This window comes from Galeopterus variegatus, unplaced genomic scaffold (assembly GCF_000696425.1).
Source record: "Galeopterus variegatus unplaced genomic scaffold, G_variegatus-3.0.2 Scaffold16943, whole genome shotgun sequence".
NCBI classification, from domain to species: domain Eukaryota; kingdom Metazoa; phylum Chordata; class Mammalia; order Dermoptera; family Cynocephalidae; genus Galeopterus; species Galeopterus variegatus.
The window spans coordinates 3,732-19,901 of record NW_007743054.1 but is presented as its reverse complement, the minus strand read 5'-3'; the positions used below and the strand labels follow the sequence as shown (position 1 = coordinate 19,901).

The 16,170-nt window shown below is 49.2% G+C and overlaps 1 protein-coding gene across 1 annotated transcript; it reads right to left on the bottom strand.

Annotated features, from left to right (window-relative positions):
* Nucleotides 1-200: 200 nt before the first annotated feature.
* LOC103582606 (voltage-dependent L-type calcium channel subunit alpha-1C-like) lies at nt 201-12,856 on the bottom strand (the record flags this gene model as incomplete). Its single annotated transcript, XM_008564153.1, has 4 exons — nt 201-292; nt 2,015-2,080; nt 4,351-4,479; nt 12,773-12,856. Coding segments are annotated over 4 exons (371 nt in total), but the record flags the coding sequence as incomplete, so codon positions are not given.
* Nucleotides 12,857-16,170: the final 3,314 nt, after the last annotated feature.

The following is a 16,170-nucleotide window of genomic DNA, read 5'->3' as shown; positions in this document are numbered from 1 at the left end:
TTAACACTCAAGCAAAATTCCTCTGTGACTAAATGCTAGGGTCTCTGTTTGAGAATACAAAACAAACAAAAAAGCCATCATGATCCACGGGGAAAGGCACACGGTGGTAATAACATGTGTCCTCTGTCACTCCGGAGCCCAGAGCTAGAGAGAGATTTGCGCCCCTGCCCAGGAGCACCTTGTGCTCTGGACACAGTCACCTGAAGAGCAGCAGCACCGCCTGGGGAAATGTCTGGAAGTTGTTGTTCCTGTTGATCTGGTTGTTATCTCTCATGGCAACTTTCCCAAACATCTAGGAGCAGAAGTCATTAGGGAAAAAAGAATAGATTTTATCATACCAAAAAACTCATATGTGAGTTTAGAACTAATTCAGGTTTGGTCAACACCAACTAGAGCTTTCTCATGGTACTCGGCACTTCATTCATTCAACAAAGATCTGCTGGGCACAACCATGTTCCAGGCACCATGTTAAATGCTGGGGACATGGCAATCCAGATGGGCATACTCTTACCTGCAAGGAGTCCCTACCCCAGGGGAGAGACAGTAAGGTAACCAGGTAATGATAACAGGCATGATGATGCTGGGATGGTCCAGACTCCCAGAGAAGCACAGAACAGGCTCATCTATGGGAGGCTGGGGAAGACCTCCAGGGGGAAGTGACACGTAAGCCCCAAGCTGAAGGATAAGTGGCCGTCAGCCAGGGACAAGGAGGGTGAAGAGTGTTCCAGGCAGAGGGCGCACAGCCTTCCAAGGAGCAGAGGTGACAGCACAGGTGTCCCAGGAAATGAAGGAACATGAGTGGTGAGCAGACAGAGGAAAGGTCACACTGCAGATGGGGCAGGGGCTTGTGAGCCACAGGATGAGCATGGACTTGACCTTAAGGGCAATGGGAGGTTAAGTAAATGGTTTTTCTTGTGGGACTTAGGAAACTGACTGACATTTTAAAAGAGCTTGATGTCCGGCAAATGCCTGCTGGGTGCATCTGGGGTGGTGTGTGTGACACAGCGGGCAGTCCTCTGGGACACCTCTGTTTTCTATGAGGATGTGTGCAATGACAGACCCTTCAGGGCACACAGCATCACATGCTGCTGAATTACAGGGCTCAAGTACGGTGACTTTCCTAACTCCGAGGAAGATTCCTAGAGACCTGCAAATGCTTCTATGCTTTTGGATAAAAAAGTAAGCACACCCATTTCTCCGTCCCCAGAATCACCTCGCCCTTTCCTCTCTCACATCCCTTATCTGAAAGATGGCATCGGTGCAAGTGAAGAATATGCAAGGAGCCCCCCTCAGGGGTCTAGAACCACAAGCTGCTCTCCCACTCCCTCTCTTCATGGAGGCTCACCCCCCGCCCCCAACTGCCCACTTGGTGTTAGGCCTCAGCTGTTAGTAAGGCCCAATCCTGTCCTAACCCGGAGGGGCCGGGAAGCACGCCGCAGCCTCTCAGCCCCTACAGCAGGGGCACAGAAGAGCCTGGTTTCATGCCTCCTTTTGAAGGTGAGCTACTGAGACACAACAGTGGTCCCAGCTTGATCCTAACCATAGCGTCTGGAAATACTTTCTTTCAAGTGAGAATCTCCCTTGGTTATGATAAACACAATTCTTCAGAATATAAACAGGATTTTCTATTACTCAATATCTTTTGAGTAACATCAGTGCAGAAAATACGACACCCACATTGACAATTACGGCTTCATTCAGTATGGCATTTCCTCTTCGGCTGGGTTTCTTGTCGCCTACCGTGGCTAAAATCAGCTATGGATTTTCTCAGGTTGGGGGGTGGGAGTGCCAGGAACATAGCTCTTCCTGGCGCATTCCAGCCTGTCCACGTTCTCCCGAGCCCGGGTCTCTCTCGTGGCAGAGGCTCTGTCCCAGGAGCTCTCTCCTAAGCAGCCACATCTTCCTCTGTCTTCAGCAGCCAAGGTGTCTGGCTGAGAAGCAATGAACTGGCCTTTCTACTTCTCCTGGCTAAGGTACACCTCGCCCCGGACTCAGGGCAGGAGCCGGCACTCACCTGCATGCCGATAACCGCATAGATGAAGAAGAGCATGGCGATGAGGAGAGCGACGTAGGGCAGCGCCTGGGGGAGAGGACACACGCGGGTCAGTGCCGGCCGCCGGCCCGCACAGGCTGAGAGGCCCCGCGTGGGGCTGCACGCTGCTTTTCTTTTCAGCATGTTATAGTGGAAGGACATCGATGGTGAGGAAGAACTTTTTAAATCCCAGCCCAGCACAACTGCTTCTGTCCTGAGTTCACCTTCCTCATGCACACCCAGTGTTATGACCTTGCGGGCAGGAAGTGCTTTCCACACTTACTACCACCAAACCTTACTCCTAAACATGTTCAACACAGACACATCACTCGCACAATAGTTTTGAAATCCATTATCGGAGTCCTATGTGAGATAATAATTGATCAAGCCATTCCCAAACACTGGACGTTTAGATGGCTTCCACTGTCTTTGGTGGGCACGTTAGGGGTGGGGGGCTATTGAAGATAATGCTGCAAAGTAACATCTTTATGTAAAATCACCTTGCTTCTGCTGAAGTATTTCCTGAGGGTGAAGTCTTAGGAGTGGAATTACTGGGTCAGGGGGCAGAACCATTTTCTGGCTGTTGCTGTAGAAGGCAAAACACCTTTCTTAAAACACACACCTTCTGAAAGAACCACAAGATTGGGGGGCTGGGCCAGGGGGAAAAAAAGGAGCTAGCTGATGTCTGATCAGACCCCAGTCCCTCAATCCAATGTTCCTCAACTCCTTTTCTACTTCATCACAAGGGACAAACAAGTCATGCACACAGCACACCTCCAGGGGTGCCCAGATCGTTAGGCTTAATTCCAAGCACATAAACTTAAAGCATTTACCTTCTCTACTATGAGAAAGCTCATCAGAAAGTCAGTGGCTATCAGACTTCCACTATGCCACCCTCAGACTTGTGCCCGTGGTGGATTTGTGACTGCCAGCCTGGCCTGGTGCAGCAGCACCACCCCAATAACTGGACTGCTTAACAAAGTCCCACAGTTTTGGGCTTTCCTTACCATACCTATTTGCATTTTCTTCCTAGATTACCAAATGTTGGAGAATTTTTTTGGCACAGTTTCTTAGTTCTCATGAACTGCCTCTCTGTGACGTGACTTTCTTATTTATAGTACACCAAACCTTTTTCGTAAAAAAAGAAAAGTTCAATAATTTCTTTAAAAAGAATGGCATCACGTGAATCATTCTATTTTTATAGCAGTTCGTTCACAAGCTTTGGAACATGATATGAATAACAACTGTCAAGGACTGCATGCCTTACAAGACCACAGCTCACCTGCCCAGGCCCCACTTCCCCCACCTCTCTCAGAGCTGTGCTCTGCCTTCCTCCACCTATTCTCCCCAGCAGGGCTGGTGATTGCTCTCCTCTGAGCATTTGCACCTACCCCCATCCCCGGATGCCATCCCTTCTCCCCTTTACACCTGTTAAAATCCTACCCACTGCGGAAAAGGGCTTACTGGGATGTTTACGCTAATTACTCTAGAGGTGGGTGGGAGGCAAGTTTGAACTTTTCTTTATATATATGTCTGGATAGCTTCATTTGTTAACATGAACACATTACTTTCGAAAGAAAAAACAGTTGAAGAAATGAAGATGCATGATTCACTTTCTAATGTTTGCATATACCCACACATTCCCTACATGTGGCACCTTTAACAAGAATCTCTATTCCCCTACCACCCCCGCCCCATGGATTCAGTCCAGAAGACCAGAATATCTGGGGTAGGGTACTGGAAGTTACAGGAGAAGCTGGATCTGCTCAGAAATAGACTAGAACTGGGCTGCACCAGCCTGGAGAATCACAGGTGACGAATGAGACTGGCTTATGCCTAAATGTCCTGAACCCTGTGGTCCTTCCAGAGACTGATGATGGTGTGCTGGCCCAGGTGGAACGGTCTCTGATTTGTATCTAGACTACTGGACAGACGTGACTATAGCAGCCTTCTGAGAAGCCATCCCAGAAAGAGGTTGTTAGACATCCCAGAGGTCTGGGACCATCACTGTCTCACACACCACCATCACCACTGGACATCCTGGGGAGGACTTCACATCTCTCTCAGTCTTGGAAATGTTGCAGATCTCTCAGCTACAGGTCCTTACAGATTTCTCTACAGCTTTCTTTAGGCAAATAATCCTATTTGATTTACCCAAGTAATGCTGAGTTGGGTCTTTCCAGCATTCCACATTCTCTACTGACCTAGGTCCACACAGTGGTCATGTGGTGGTAGCTGGAGTCCTCTGGGACAGGGGACAATCACTGAATGACGTATGATCTTCTAAGACAAATAGAGACCCTTGGCATGGCTCTTACCTGAAAAGACTTAATGAAAGTCCACAGCAGTGTCCGGATGCCTTCCCCCCTGCTGAGAAGCTTCACCAATCGCATCACTCGGAAAAGACGGAAAAAGGTGATGGAGATTCTATTGCTCTCTTCAGAGTTCTGAAGGGTTATCATGGAGAAGTCAAACCCAATGGAAAGTAGAACATGCAACACTTTCATAAAAACAGCAACAGGTGCAAAGGTGACAGAGGTAAGAATTAAAGATGTGTTTCTAGGGCCTTTTCATCTTAAAAAGCATGATATGAAAGGAAACGTTACATGCTAACAACACAAGGCTTGGAAAACTGCGTCCACACAGCACATGCATGTCCACGTGTTGTATTGTGTAAGAGGAGAACACTGGGCTGGTCAAGAGTACTGGACACTGATGATGAGTGCAAACCACTGCAGACACTGTTCTGGAAGGACAATCATGGAGAATACAGAAACACCAGTGGCAAACTCGACATGGTCAAATAGACTCAAGGTAAAGGCCCAGCCCCTGGGGACTAGTCACTGATCTTACCCCAGGTGTAGCAGTTGGGACAGGGACATTTTCACTTTCAGTTGGCTTTAAGAAATCAAAGATTGAAAATGTATTAATGAATTAAGAAGGTGGCAGTGGTTCAGGAGGACATTCCCCCCTTTTAAAAAATGTGTGGTTAATGTACTTGGACAACACACCTGCCCCTCCCTGAGAAAATGCCTGGGGCTGTTTGGAACTGGTTGGACACAGACACACTACTACTGTCTAGTTCTCATCTGAGGATGTGATATCCCCAAGCTGACAGACATCCAGTAAAAGACAGTGCTGCAAAACCTCAGTTGTCCCTAAAGACGAATGTGGAACATGCCTCTCTTTCTTGTAGGGGGACTAATTTTCTGGCCTTAGTCAGGGGTGTGGGTCTCAGGAACTAATTGCTCTACAGCAGGCCTCCTAACCCCGAGGAACAGAAGGACTCTACCAGTGGGCAAAGAGTGGCACCTGCCTAAAGTCTACAAACCTCCTTGGACCACACTGTCCCCATAGGAACAAATGCCTGGGTAGTGTCCATCCTATGATGGCCTCTCCAGCAGGGCTGCTGAGGAGCTGGACAGACTGAGTCAGTGGGAGGAGAGAGACTGGTTTCCCTGCAGAAGTCCCCACTGCTTGACCTACAGCTCACTGCTCAGATGAAAGGAAGTTCAGGTCTGTGTGAGTCTGTGGAAGAAACAGCACAGGACCGGCTTTCCCTAAGCCTCAGCAGTTCCTTGTCATCCAAGGTCTGGCTGGCTCCTACACTTGGGCCCAGGATGCAGACTCCATCATGATGGCTGCTCACTTTTCCCCTACCCACCCCCCTGGAGGGCAGGGACCTCACCTCACTCCACTCAGTGTCCAGCATGGCATGGGGCACATGCTGGGTGGTATGTGTCTCAAAGAATGCAAGGGAGTTGGAAGCAAACTCTAACCAACACCAGGAGGCATCTTTAAATTAAACAGTAAATTGAACCAGAATCAGGAGATTGTGGCCTCTCTTTTCCTTTTGGTGGTGTCACTTCCACCACAGGAGCTGGTCAGCCCCAGGAACTGACAGAGGAAGGAGGCCCTTCCGAGCAGGAGCTTCCAAGGAGGCTCTCTGTTGGGTGTGTCTGTAAAGCCAGGGACACATGTGCACGTGTGGATGGGCACACTTCTTGGGTGGCCTCCTCCCCTGGGGATATGGGGAAAGGAAGGGCTCAGATCTAAAGCCTGTCTCACCAAGGGCTACCTCCTGAGACCAAACAGAAAATTCTATAAAATTCATGCAAAATAAGGGGTATCAGCACACCAGAGAACATGTGAGAGTCAGCAGTGTGACTGCTAACCCAAGACAAACAGGTGTTGCCAGAGCTGAAAAGGATTGCCTGCTTCACCTGGGGTGCTCAGAATGGGAACTCCACAATGGTTTTGTCAAAGCCCAGGGTCACTAGTTTCAATTTCCTTTTCTATTATCTCACCTCAAAAGAAATGACATCTCCTTATAGGGACAGATAATGATGTTTAACTTGAGACTTTAACAAATGAAGGAACTAATTTTTCAGAGTTCTCATTGTCTCCCACATCATTCTCATTAAGGGCTGTGCACAGAGAGGCTTCCCTCTTGCCCAGGCTGGAAGACTGTGCGTGAGTATGTGTGTAAGTGTGCATGCATGCCAGTGCTTGCCTATGCTCGGGAGACAAGACAGTGTGTACAAAACAGAGCCCTCTACAGTTACTTTTTAAACACCCGTAACTTGTGTGTTGGACCTGCAAGAGGATGAGGCAGCTTATGGGTCGGGGAAGACACTCTTTCTGGCCACGATCTGGCCTGAGCCCTTCTGCTTGCCCCTCCCTGTCCTGCTGCAAGTCTGACAGACCATTCGTGACCCCCTCACTTAGGGTATGTGACAGTTACCAGCCAAACTGACTGTGAAGTGCACACCTCTTTCTCAACTGATGTCTTTCAAATATGACAAGTCATGGACTATGAACTTCAAACCGTGGATATTCTCATTTAAAAGAACAAAAGGGAGGAGACAGCATTTGTGGAGGGACAAGGCAACACCACATGCAAGGAAGGAAAGAACACACAGCACACCGAGCCGCACGCACCCCCCATGTGGCTCGACACCCCCCTCCCGGCACACACCACTGTCAGGCAGGACTGCTTCAGGGGAGGAGGGAGCTAGCAGCATTGATGGACAGTGCAAGCTGCCAAATAGAAAGGACCCTGAGGATGGCTTTGCCCAAACTACAAATGTTGGCCCAATGAAAAGGGCAGGACAGTTCTCATCCTGGGCTGCACACTGAAACTGCCCAGGGATCTTTAACAAAATCTGATGCCTAGGTCCCCCCTGTAGATTCTTATTTAATTGGTCTGGGGTGTGCCTGCGCTATGGGAATATTAAAAGCTCTCAGGTGATTCTAACATGCTGCCAAAGCTGAGAACTTCAGCCCTAGGCCAGGGTAAAGCTGGGCCAAGCACTCAGCTGGTCACCCATGCCAGCTAATTCTCCTTAGGTCTGCAGTGACCATGCAGGGTCGGGCTACTAGGAAAGCCCACCTAGGCTGTTATAGCTGAGAAGTGGGTTCTTTTGGAGTTGATGAGGGTTCAGTAGTCAGAAGAGCCCTGTCTTCCTTACAAGGGATGGAGAAGGCTTGTAAATGAAGGGACCTAGTGGGAGGTGGAGGTGGATTCGAGTCAGCTGACGCTATGCTCAAAGCCAAGGTTACCCGCAGGACACCCACGGAGGACATGAGTTTGGGGAAGAACTTGCTCCCTAGGTAGCTTTCCAAAGACTGCCTTGAGGGGCTGGATAGTGAGTTTTCTTTTTCTTTTTTGTCTTTTTTCGTGACCGGAACCCTTGATGTGGTGTCGCCCGCACTGCGCTCAGCCAGTGAGCACACCAGCCATTCCTATATAGGACCCGAACCCACGGCGGAAGCGTCACTGTGCTCCCAGCGCCATACTCTCCCGAGTGCGCCACAGGCTCGGCCCATATAGTGAGTTTTCAATAGGAGGAATTCCAGTGTCATCTCAGGGTGTAGACTGAGTGACCTTAGAAACTCCTTCCAACACTGAGATGTCACATTTCTTCAGCTGGGATCCCTACAGGGAGACAGCCACTTAGCCTCAGGAGGCCTAATTATATGTCAGTGTCCAAACTCCTTAGATTCCTGGGGCTCTCCTGATGTTCCCTCCAGCCCCTTCCCACAGGATTCCAGCAGACTTTTGAATCAGAGGTTCTGGGCCAGCCCCCTATAACTGTGGGAGTCAAAAAACTTTGATTTCCCAAGTGAAATCAATGGAATTAGCCCACATTTTCTGTATTAATTTCCATCTGTGCCTGGAAGAGCTGAGACAATGCAGTTTTCCAACTCAGACAGGAAGCAAACCAGCATCCCAGAATAGGAATAGTTAGGCCAGTTAACCTGAAGCATCCGTGAGGACCCAGTTCTGCGGGGGAGCCTCCCTCTGAGGACTTCTGACTTGACATGTAACACCTCTGGGAGCAGGGGCTTCTTTATTTGGGGTTGCTGGATCTGTGTCCACAACCAACGCCTTCATGAAAAGCTCCTGGGAAAGGGTTAGCGTATGGGGTGGAGGCTGAACAACCTGGCTGTAGGTTCCGTACAAGAAGCTGAGTGAAGCTATTGGCCACTGTCCAAACTGGGTGCCTGACAAGGCAGGGACGATTCCTGGGTCTCCGGGAGTGAGCTCCCAACTGACTTTGTACATGTCCTTTGATAAGTAATAACTAGGCAGGCATGGCTTCTAAGCAAGCATTTTGCCTCCCAGGCAATAATGATAAAGGAAAAAGACTAAATGTCAGCAACAGCCATCCCCGGGCTAGGGAAAACACATTGCTGGGTCATTTCAACATTCAAGGAACAAACAGGCATCGAAGAGGGAGCAAAAGTGGGCCCACAGGTCACCATCCGACATTTCAGCAGCCTGGGGATGTTATGACCAAACGTGATGAGATAAGCTACGAGAGCTACCAAACCATGAACATAGCAGGGTGGGGGGAAGTGAGAGGGGGACAGCAGGGTGGAGCGGGCCCGGTGAGCATGCAGGCAGGACACTGCAAAGGGCCATCCAAAATGTTTCTGCAAAGAATACAAATGCAAGCTTGATTTCTCATGTCCAGGCCAGATGATTCATTTTGAAGACTATGCTGGCAAGTCACAGAGCCAAGTGTGACCGACCAAGATGGCCCCAGCTCAGGCCTGAGGGTACAGACAACAATCTATGGGAGGGGAAACAATTTAGATGACCGTGACCAATCCTTAACACATCCTGTGAAACTCAGTGAAACCCAAAGTTGGGGAAGCCAAAAATGAGTATACAGTCTTTAGAAGTGCTTTTGCTTTAACAACGACTTCACCGTATATATGTTTATATGTACTTGCCGCTACAATTTTCTAAAAATAAAACCAACATGAAAATCAATTAGGCAACAGAAAGAAAAATCAGCAGAGTTTGGGGGAGAGAGCACAGCAGCTTAAACAATGCAAAAAATGATGACTATGGCAGCTAAACCAGCCAACAATGGACCAAGGGTGTTCATGCTCAGCTGACCCGGGAGCTCAGGGGACAAGGCCACCAAGGATGTGATGTGCACCATTGCCCTGGGGAACCCCAGGTGTGTTGGGAGGGGGTAGGGGGAGAATGTAGGAACCAGCAGTTTCACTCTTACATATTTATCCCATCAGAGGTTAAGCTTACCCAGTCTTTTTTATCTTTGTGTCTCCTCAGAGCCTAGCCCAGGGCTTACGAAAGGTAGATGCCCAGTAAACGCGTTGAAAGGTGGAATAAATAAGAAGCGGCCTTGACCATTCTCTCTGTGCCAAGGCCCAGTGGAGAAACCATGACATCTCCTAAGGTGGCATTCTACTGGCCCAGGGTGGGAACTGGCATTGCTGTGGCTGAGAAGCAGTCAGTCTCAGGCTACAGCTGACCAGGGAAAAGGTCACTGACTGAAAGCACAGTAAGGGAACATTCACCAGCTTGACTTTGAGTCTAACAGAATGCCAGAGATGGGCTCATGAAAGCCTGTCTTGTACAGACATCCAGTGTCGAATGCTAACTACAGACTTTAGTGTGGACCTGCACCCTTCCTGACTGATGCAAGGTCAAGCAGGACAACAATGAGACGCTGACAAGCAAGGCTGGCTGGAGGGGACAGGTACAGCAGGAGCAGGGCCAGCCCCAGCACACGTGAAGCAGCCAGGATGCTGGGGCATGCTGTCCCTGAGTGCATGGGCACCCACCAGCCAGCAGGTGGGTCAGGCATAGAAAGCTGCATGTTCACTTGGTGAGCAAACCTTGGCCCCATCCTGGTACCTAGACACAAACATTTACATCCACCACCTGCACAACACTTGAAGCACCGAGCTCCAGGAAGACCTGCTGAGATGGTAGCTTATCGTATTTTCACTTCTATTATGGACCGTCTCCGACTTACATTAGGTCTGTTCCAGAATTTTCAGGTTTAAGTATACCTCGATGCAGGTTGGAAGCACTGTATGTTGAGAGATGATGAAGCAGGCAGATGTCTTGCCATGAACTTGGGAGAAAGTCCAGGGCAGCCCAGTTAGGGACCTGCTGTTCTCCCACTTATACCAGATTATTTTATGACCAATCATCATTTACATATCATGAATGGCCATCTTAGCTGATTTATCTAATATTTCACATAAAACAGGATTTCCAGAAGTCATGGCTTCAGGAGGTGGGGGGATGTATGTACCTAGGTTAGTAAAACACCATTTTAGTATCTTGCCCTGGCATGAATTTAGGTGTGATGAGGGTTAAATCATACCCTCGTGGACATGATGTCTTACAGTCCATTTCACTTATTACATAGAAAACCTATACTTAAAAATACCCTTGTATCTCCCTAACACTTTGGTCTTTTAGCAAGAATTTTCACAAATATTCAGATCACTTCATCACCATAGTATATCTGTGAGATGGGATGCAGGGGCAAATATTATTCACCCCATTTGATCCTTGAGGAAACTGAGGCCTGGGTCCAAGCGAGTTTTGAACTAAGGCTGGAGCTGCCAGGTCTTAGAATTGCCAGGCTGGTGGCTGTCTCACTATTCCCACACCAGAATCAGCCTGGCCCCAAACAGATGGCATAAAGGGACCACAAATGCGTGCTTGGTGCAGGCTGTCTGGGCACCAGGATGGACCTCATGATCCTTGGTCCTGCAGATGCCAGCCAGGTGGTGCACTGAGGCGGGGCTGGGGCTGGACTGGTAAGGGAAGCAGAAGCCAGTGCTCACGGCAGTCTCTCCCCATGCTCTGCGTGTCCCCTCAAAGGTTCTGCACAAGCTGGCATACACTGGACACCCACTGAGTCTTGCTCGTGAGCCAGGGACAGGCCATGTGGATGGGGCCCTGTCTGCTGGCTTCAGACCTTGTGGTTCAGGCTGGGGTCAGCCCCAAGGGGGGTCGGGCGGAAGGCCCTCTTCTTTTTTTTTTTTTTTTCCCTGACTGGTAAAGGGATCACAACCCTCGGCACAGTGTGGTCTGCACTGTGCTCAGCCAGTGAGCGCACCGGCCATCCCCATATAGGATCTGAACCCACGGCCTCGGCGCTACCAGCACCGCACTCTCCCGGGTGAGCCACGCGGCCGGCCCAGAAGGCCCTCTTAACTCTGCAGGGGGTTCTCAGGACTCTCCTTGAGCGGAGTGCTCCATGCTGTCACTGCACTTGTTCCCTCGTCAAATGATTCAGATGAATGCTACAGTGGAGGGCCAGCATCCTCTACCTAACATGTACTTGGCCCTCCTGCCCCTGGTCCTGGGCATTGGCATTGCTCCTTGGGGAACTAGAGCGTGGGATGCTCTCCAGGACACAGGTGAGGGCCTGGCCATGGGGCCTCCCTCCTGTGCCTTCACAGAACCATTGCGGGTACAAGGGCACACGCTATTAGCCCCATTTTACAGCTGGAAAAACTGAGGCACAGAGCAGTCAGGTGACCTGCCAAGGTCAAACAGCTAATGAGTGACAATGTTCACATACTGACACAATGAACTCCTAGTCCTTAAAACTTTAATGAGATCTTTTAAAATACTGCTTTAGTCTCAAAATGGCAATTCTACATTTACTTCCCCACTCTTTTTTAGGGGAAGGGGATGGAGATGGAGTAAGAAAGGGGAGACTACAAGTTATCCTTTGAAATAAAAATAAAAAATAAAGACTAAGGAGTCTTTAAAAAAATTTTGCATCTGGATTTCTAAACTGTGTGGAGATTCACAGGTAGGGCTCTTGTGTGTCAGACTTAATCTCTTGTATGACAGACTTAATGAAAACAATCACAGTATAGGACACAAAGTTTGCTACTTACATTCACTTCAGTTATAGCAATATCAACGACGCTACCAACAACAATTAAGGCATCAAAAGTGTTCCATGCATCAGTGAAATAGTGCTGTTAGGGCAAGCATTCAGAAGCCACAGAGGAGAGAAGCACAACAGGAAAAAGAAGAAAAGGACAGTGTTATAAAGGGGGAACACTGCAGCATTATGCCACCCGGCTACTTGAAACATCACCCTAAAATAAACACGTTATAGATACATCACTTTGGGTATTGATTCTGACACAGCAAATAAAAACAATGAGACACACCCTATCTTCCCCTGCCTACTAGTGACTGGGGTAAATGGTGCAAGAAAGTCTGTTCTCCAAAAGGTGACTTGGGTTTACAAAGGCCTTGGGATAAGGCTCTATCCTAAAAGGTTTCTTTCCCACCACTTTCCTTAGGAAAGTCCTAGTTTTGATCAAGTGATCAGGATCTGTGACTTGTCCAGGTGATGCCACGGCAGGGCAGGGAGCGGAATGTGCATAGACAGAGGGGACAGGACATAGGCGGCACAACGCCAGGTGCATACTCACGTCCGCTTCGCTGAGGGCCACGTCTATAATGCTGCCGATTACGATGAGGGAGTCAAACGTGTTCCAGGCGTCACTAAAATACCCCTGGACAGAGCAGGCAGGGGCAGATGTTTATGAGCATGAATAATGAGACATCACACGGACCAGATGGGGACACATCTGAGTCCCTGCAGCACCCATGGCAACCAGGTGGGGTGGGAAAGCCAAAGGGAGGCAACAATACTGTCCACTGGTGGAAAGGGACACAGAGGAGTGGCTGTGCCTCTGTATGTGTGAGGGAGAATGCATGCACGCACACGCACACACACATACACACACACACACGTGTGCACATGACACAGCCCCATTGTGCTCAGCAGCACCAAACCAAGCAGAATATCTGCAGGACAGAAAGGGCATTTTGGCAACCCTGCCTGGCACCACAGAAGAGGAAGGCCATCCCACTCCTGTAGAGCTCCAGTCACCCCCCTTGCTTCTCTTCCTCCACGTAAAGAGCCCTGGCACCAGGCATTTCACATGTTCTCCTTTCTGTGCCCCTTGAAATAGATGAGCAGCCTCCCCCGTCCTCCCCATCCAGCTTGTATTACAAAGGCTGTGCCCCGTGGCAGCATGACTGACTGTGACAAGGCTCTGTCCTCAAAGAGCTCTCGGTCTAGTGGCCACAGACACACAGTAAGGGCTGACAGGGACATGGGCACTGTGATGCACAGGGCCCGCCATACACCACTGAGGCAAGAAACTCAGTTATGATTATGGGCTGGGGGCTCAGCACGGGGAAGCCATGGCAGGTTCTAGAGAGGAAGAGTACTGAAGAAACAAGAGTGTGTTCAAGGGCTCCACCGCCCTCAAAGGAAGCCCAAATTGCCCACAGACTCCTTCAGCCTCAACTCTTGCTCTCTTCTCCACCCTCTCCATCCTCCAGGCTAAGAGGAACCTTCCCTCCCTGAGAAACACCACCGGGTGTTTCCCCACCTCCTGATACCTCTGCAATCCTAACCTCCCCATCCCAACTCCAGTGGCTCAAATTCACTTCCTTCTTCAAGGTCAGACCAATGCCAGCTCCTCAATTGACCCTTTTCAGCCCCTCCTCATTGCCCACACCCAATCACGCTGACTCTGCATCTCTCTCATGTCTTGATCACCGAATTTTGGGTCTCTGTCTGCAGGTCTGCCTGACTGAAAGCCCTCTGAGGACAAGGATGTGCTGTTTATTCTGTCCCCACCTGCACCAACTCCAACATCTAGCCCAGAGCCTTGAGCCCAATTGGTGCTTGACATGTGGTGACATCTCTTTCCTCCGCCACCTTGCACCCTACTCGTCATCCAGCTTCGCCTGGATCTCATTTTTTCAGGTCCTCTCATCTTGTGACAATTCTGAAGGCACAACACCCCCACAATCGTGACTTGCAAATCCATATGTACGTGCCATACCTTTTACATCTCTTCTGGGATTAGCATGGTAGGTACTAAATTAGTGCCTGCTGTCTCCTGACACCCCTGGGAAGCCCTCAATCAGAGGGGGTGGTGGGGAAGTACTGCACACTGAGCCAGGAGGCTTCTGGTTACAAAGGATGGACTGTCAAGGTCAACTACTCTGTCTATAAATCAACTGTGTCTTCTCAAAAAGTCAGAACATGTTTTGGAAATAAAAATTCAGGTCTGTATTGTATAAAAGGGGCCCAGCATGCTTACAACTGGGTACATTCAGTGTCATATTAAGAAAACCAGAACAGAAGGTACTTTGAAGTGTCAGATCCCAGGAACTTGTGATCAAACACAGGCCCAGAGGAAGCAACTGCAGAGCCATAGCCTTTTGTGACTCTATGGAAAATGTGGATGTGCTGACTGTCCCAGTAACTGGAATAGGGATGTTGATTCTAGTTACCATTAATCATTGCAGGTACATTTGCAGGAGAGCTATGACACTGATGACTTGTTTTTAATTTCACCTTAAATAAGATTTCCCCATCCAACTGCGTGATTTCTGACCCATTCTAAACTCTCCCCCAACTCCGTACAATCACAGTGCCTCTCTCACACTCTACCCTCCCAGATTCTTCTTCCAGCAGTCTAATAAGTTAACACAAGGAGTTAATTTGCAGCAAATTTGATGATCTGTGTATGAAAGTCTAATGGGAAGGTCTACTTAAAAAATACCACAGCTTATACCTTCTGGCTTTTCTTTTCATGAATTCCTGGTTCTTGGCCGGCAAAAAGATGGGCCATCTTTGAGGTCTAGACTAGTGGTACTCAGTAAGCGGGTCACAGGTGAGATGAAGAGCTAGCACTGGGACGTAAAGGAACACACTGCTTCTTCCATCGAGGGTCTCCCAACATGAAGGTCAGCTGACTGGGCATGCTCAGTGTTGCAGCTGACGTATACGGTTGTGAGCAGGCTGGGGCCGCTTATAACTTATCTATATTGTTGTGACAATGGCTAACAAGAAGTTCTCTGAAGGGTAGCTGTGCCACAGACTATTTTGAGGGGCAGAACGTGCTCTTTTCTTCATAGATTTAACAGCAGGTCAAACACTAAAGTGAACGTGGTGCTCCTTCCTTTCTCCAGGGAGGAATTTATGCCTTAATCAAATGCTTGGTCATTAGCAGCACTGAGGCCTCCCAAGTAGGAACAGAGCAGTGAAGGCCCAGTGTTCCTGTCTCCTGCTGCAGCATGTGACGGGTCCTGCTGTGTCTGTGCCACCTGCTCTGCTCCTCTCCTGTCTCTGCCCCGACTCACCAGAGGCCAAACCCATCATGTATGCACTAGACACCAGCCCCTCACACCTTCTTTGGGACTTGATTCCTGAACAACTTCTCTTTCTCTCCAGGAAGATAATACGCTTGCCTCTGGGTCATTCCCATCTGCCTACAAGCTATTCCCCGCTGAGGCAATTCTGGTGCACTGTGGTGGATAGAATGCCTTTAAATCAACATGACAGGGGCTTAACACCTCTTTTAGGTCCTACGACTTTTTGGCAATCTCATCAACCCTCTCTCCAGAAAACCCCTCATACTCACAGAACTATGCCAAAAACCTAATGGTTTATGGACTAAAAGTTGACACCTCTAATCCCTCTAATCAAGGCGACAGCAGGCTTGAGATGCTGCAGGTGGCTGGAATCACAGGCTCTGACCAAGTACCTCTGACAGGAGTCCAGGGGAGGCAGAAGATGCCAGCCCTCCCTTTCTGCCCACACACTGCTTCCCTGTTTAGTAGCCTCCTATGTAATAACATCATTGTCAAGTGAGCATGACTCAGCTCCCCCATCCTCTCCCCACCAAAAGCTCCATCACATTTTAGTGACCAGAAGATCAGACGCAGGCTCCTAACAGAGGGCCCATCTCCACGTCTCTCCTCCTGGCCCATGGCCACATTTTCTACAACTGGATTCTGAGGC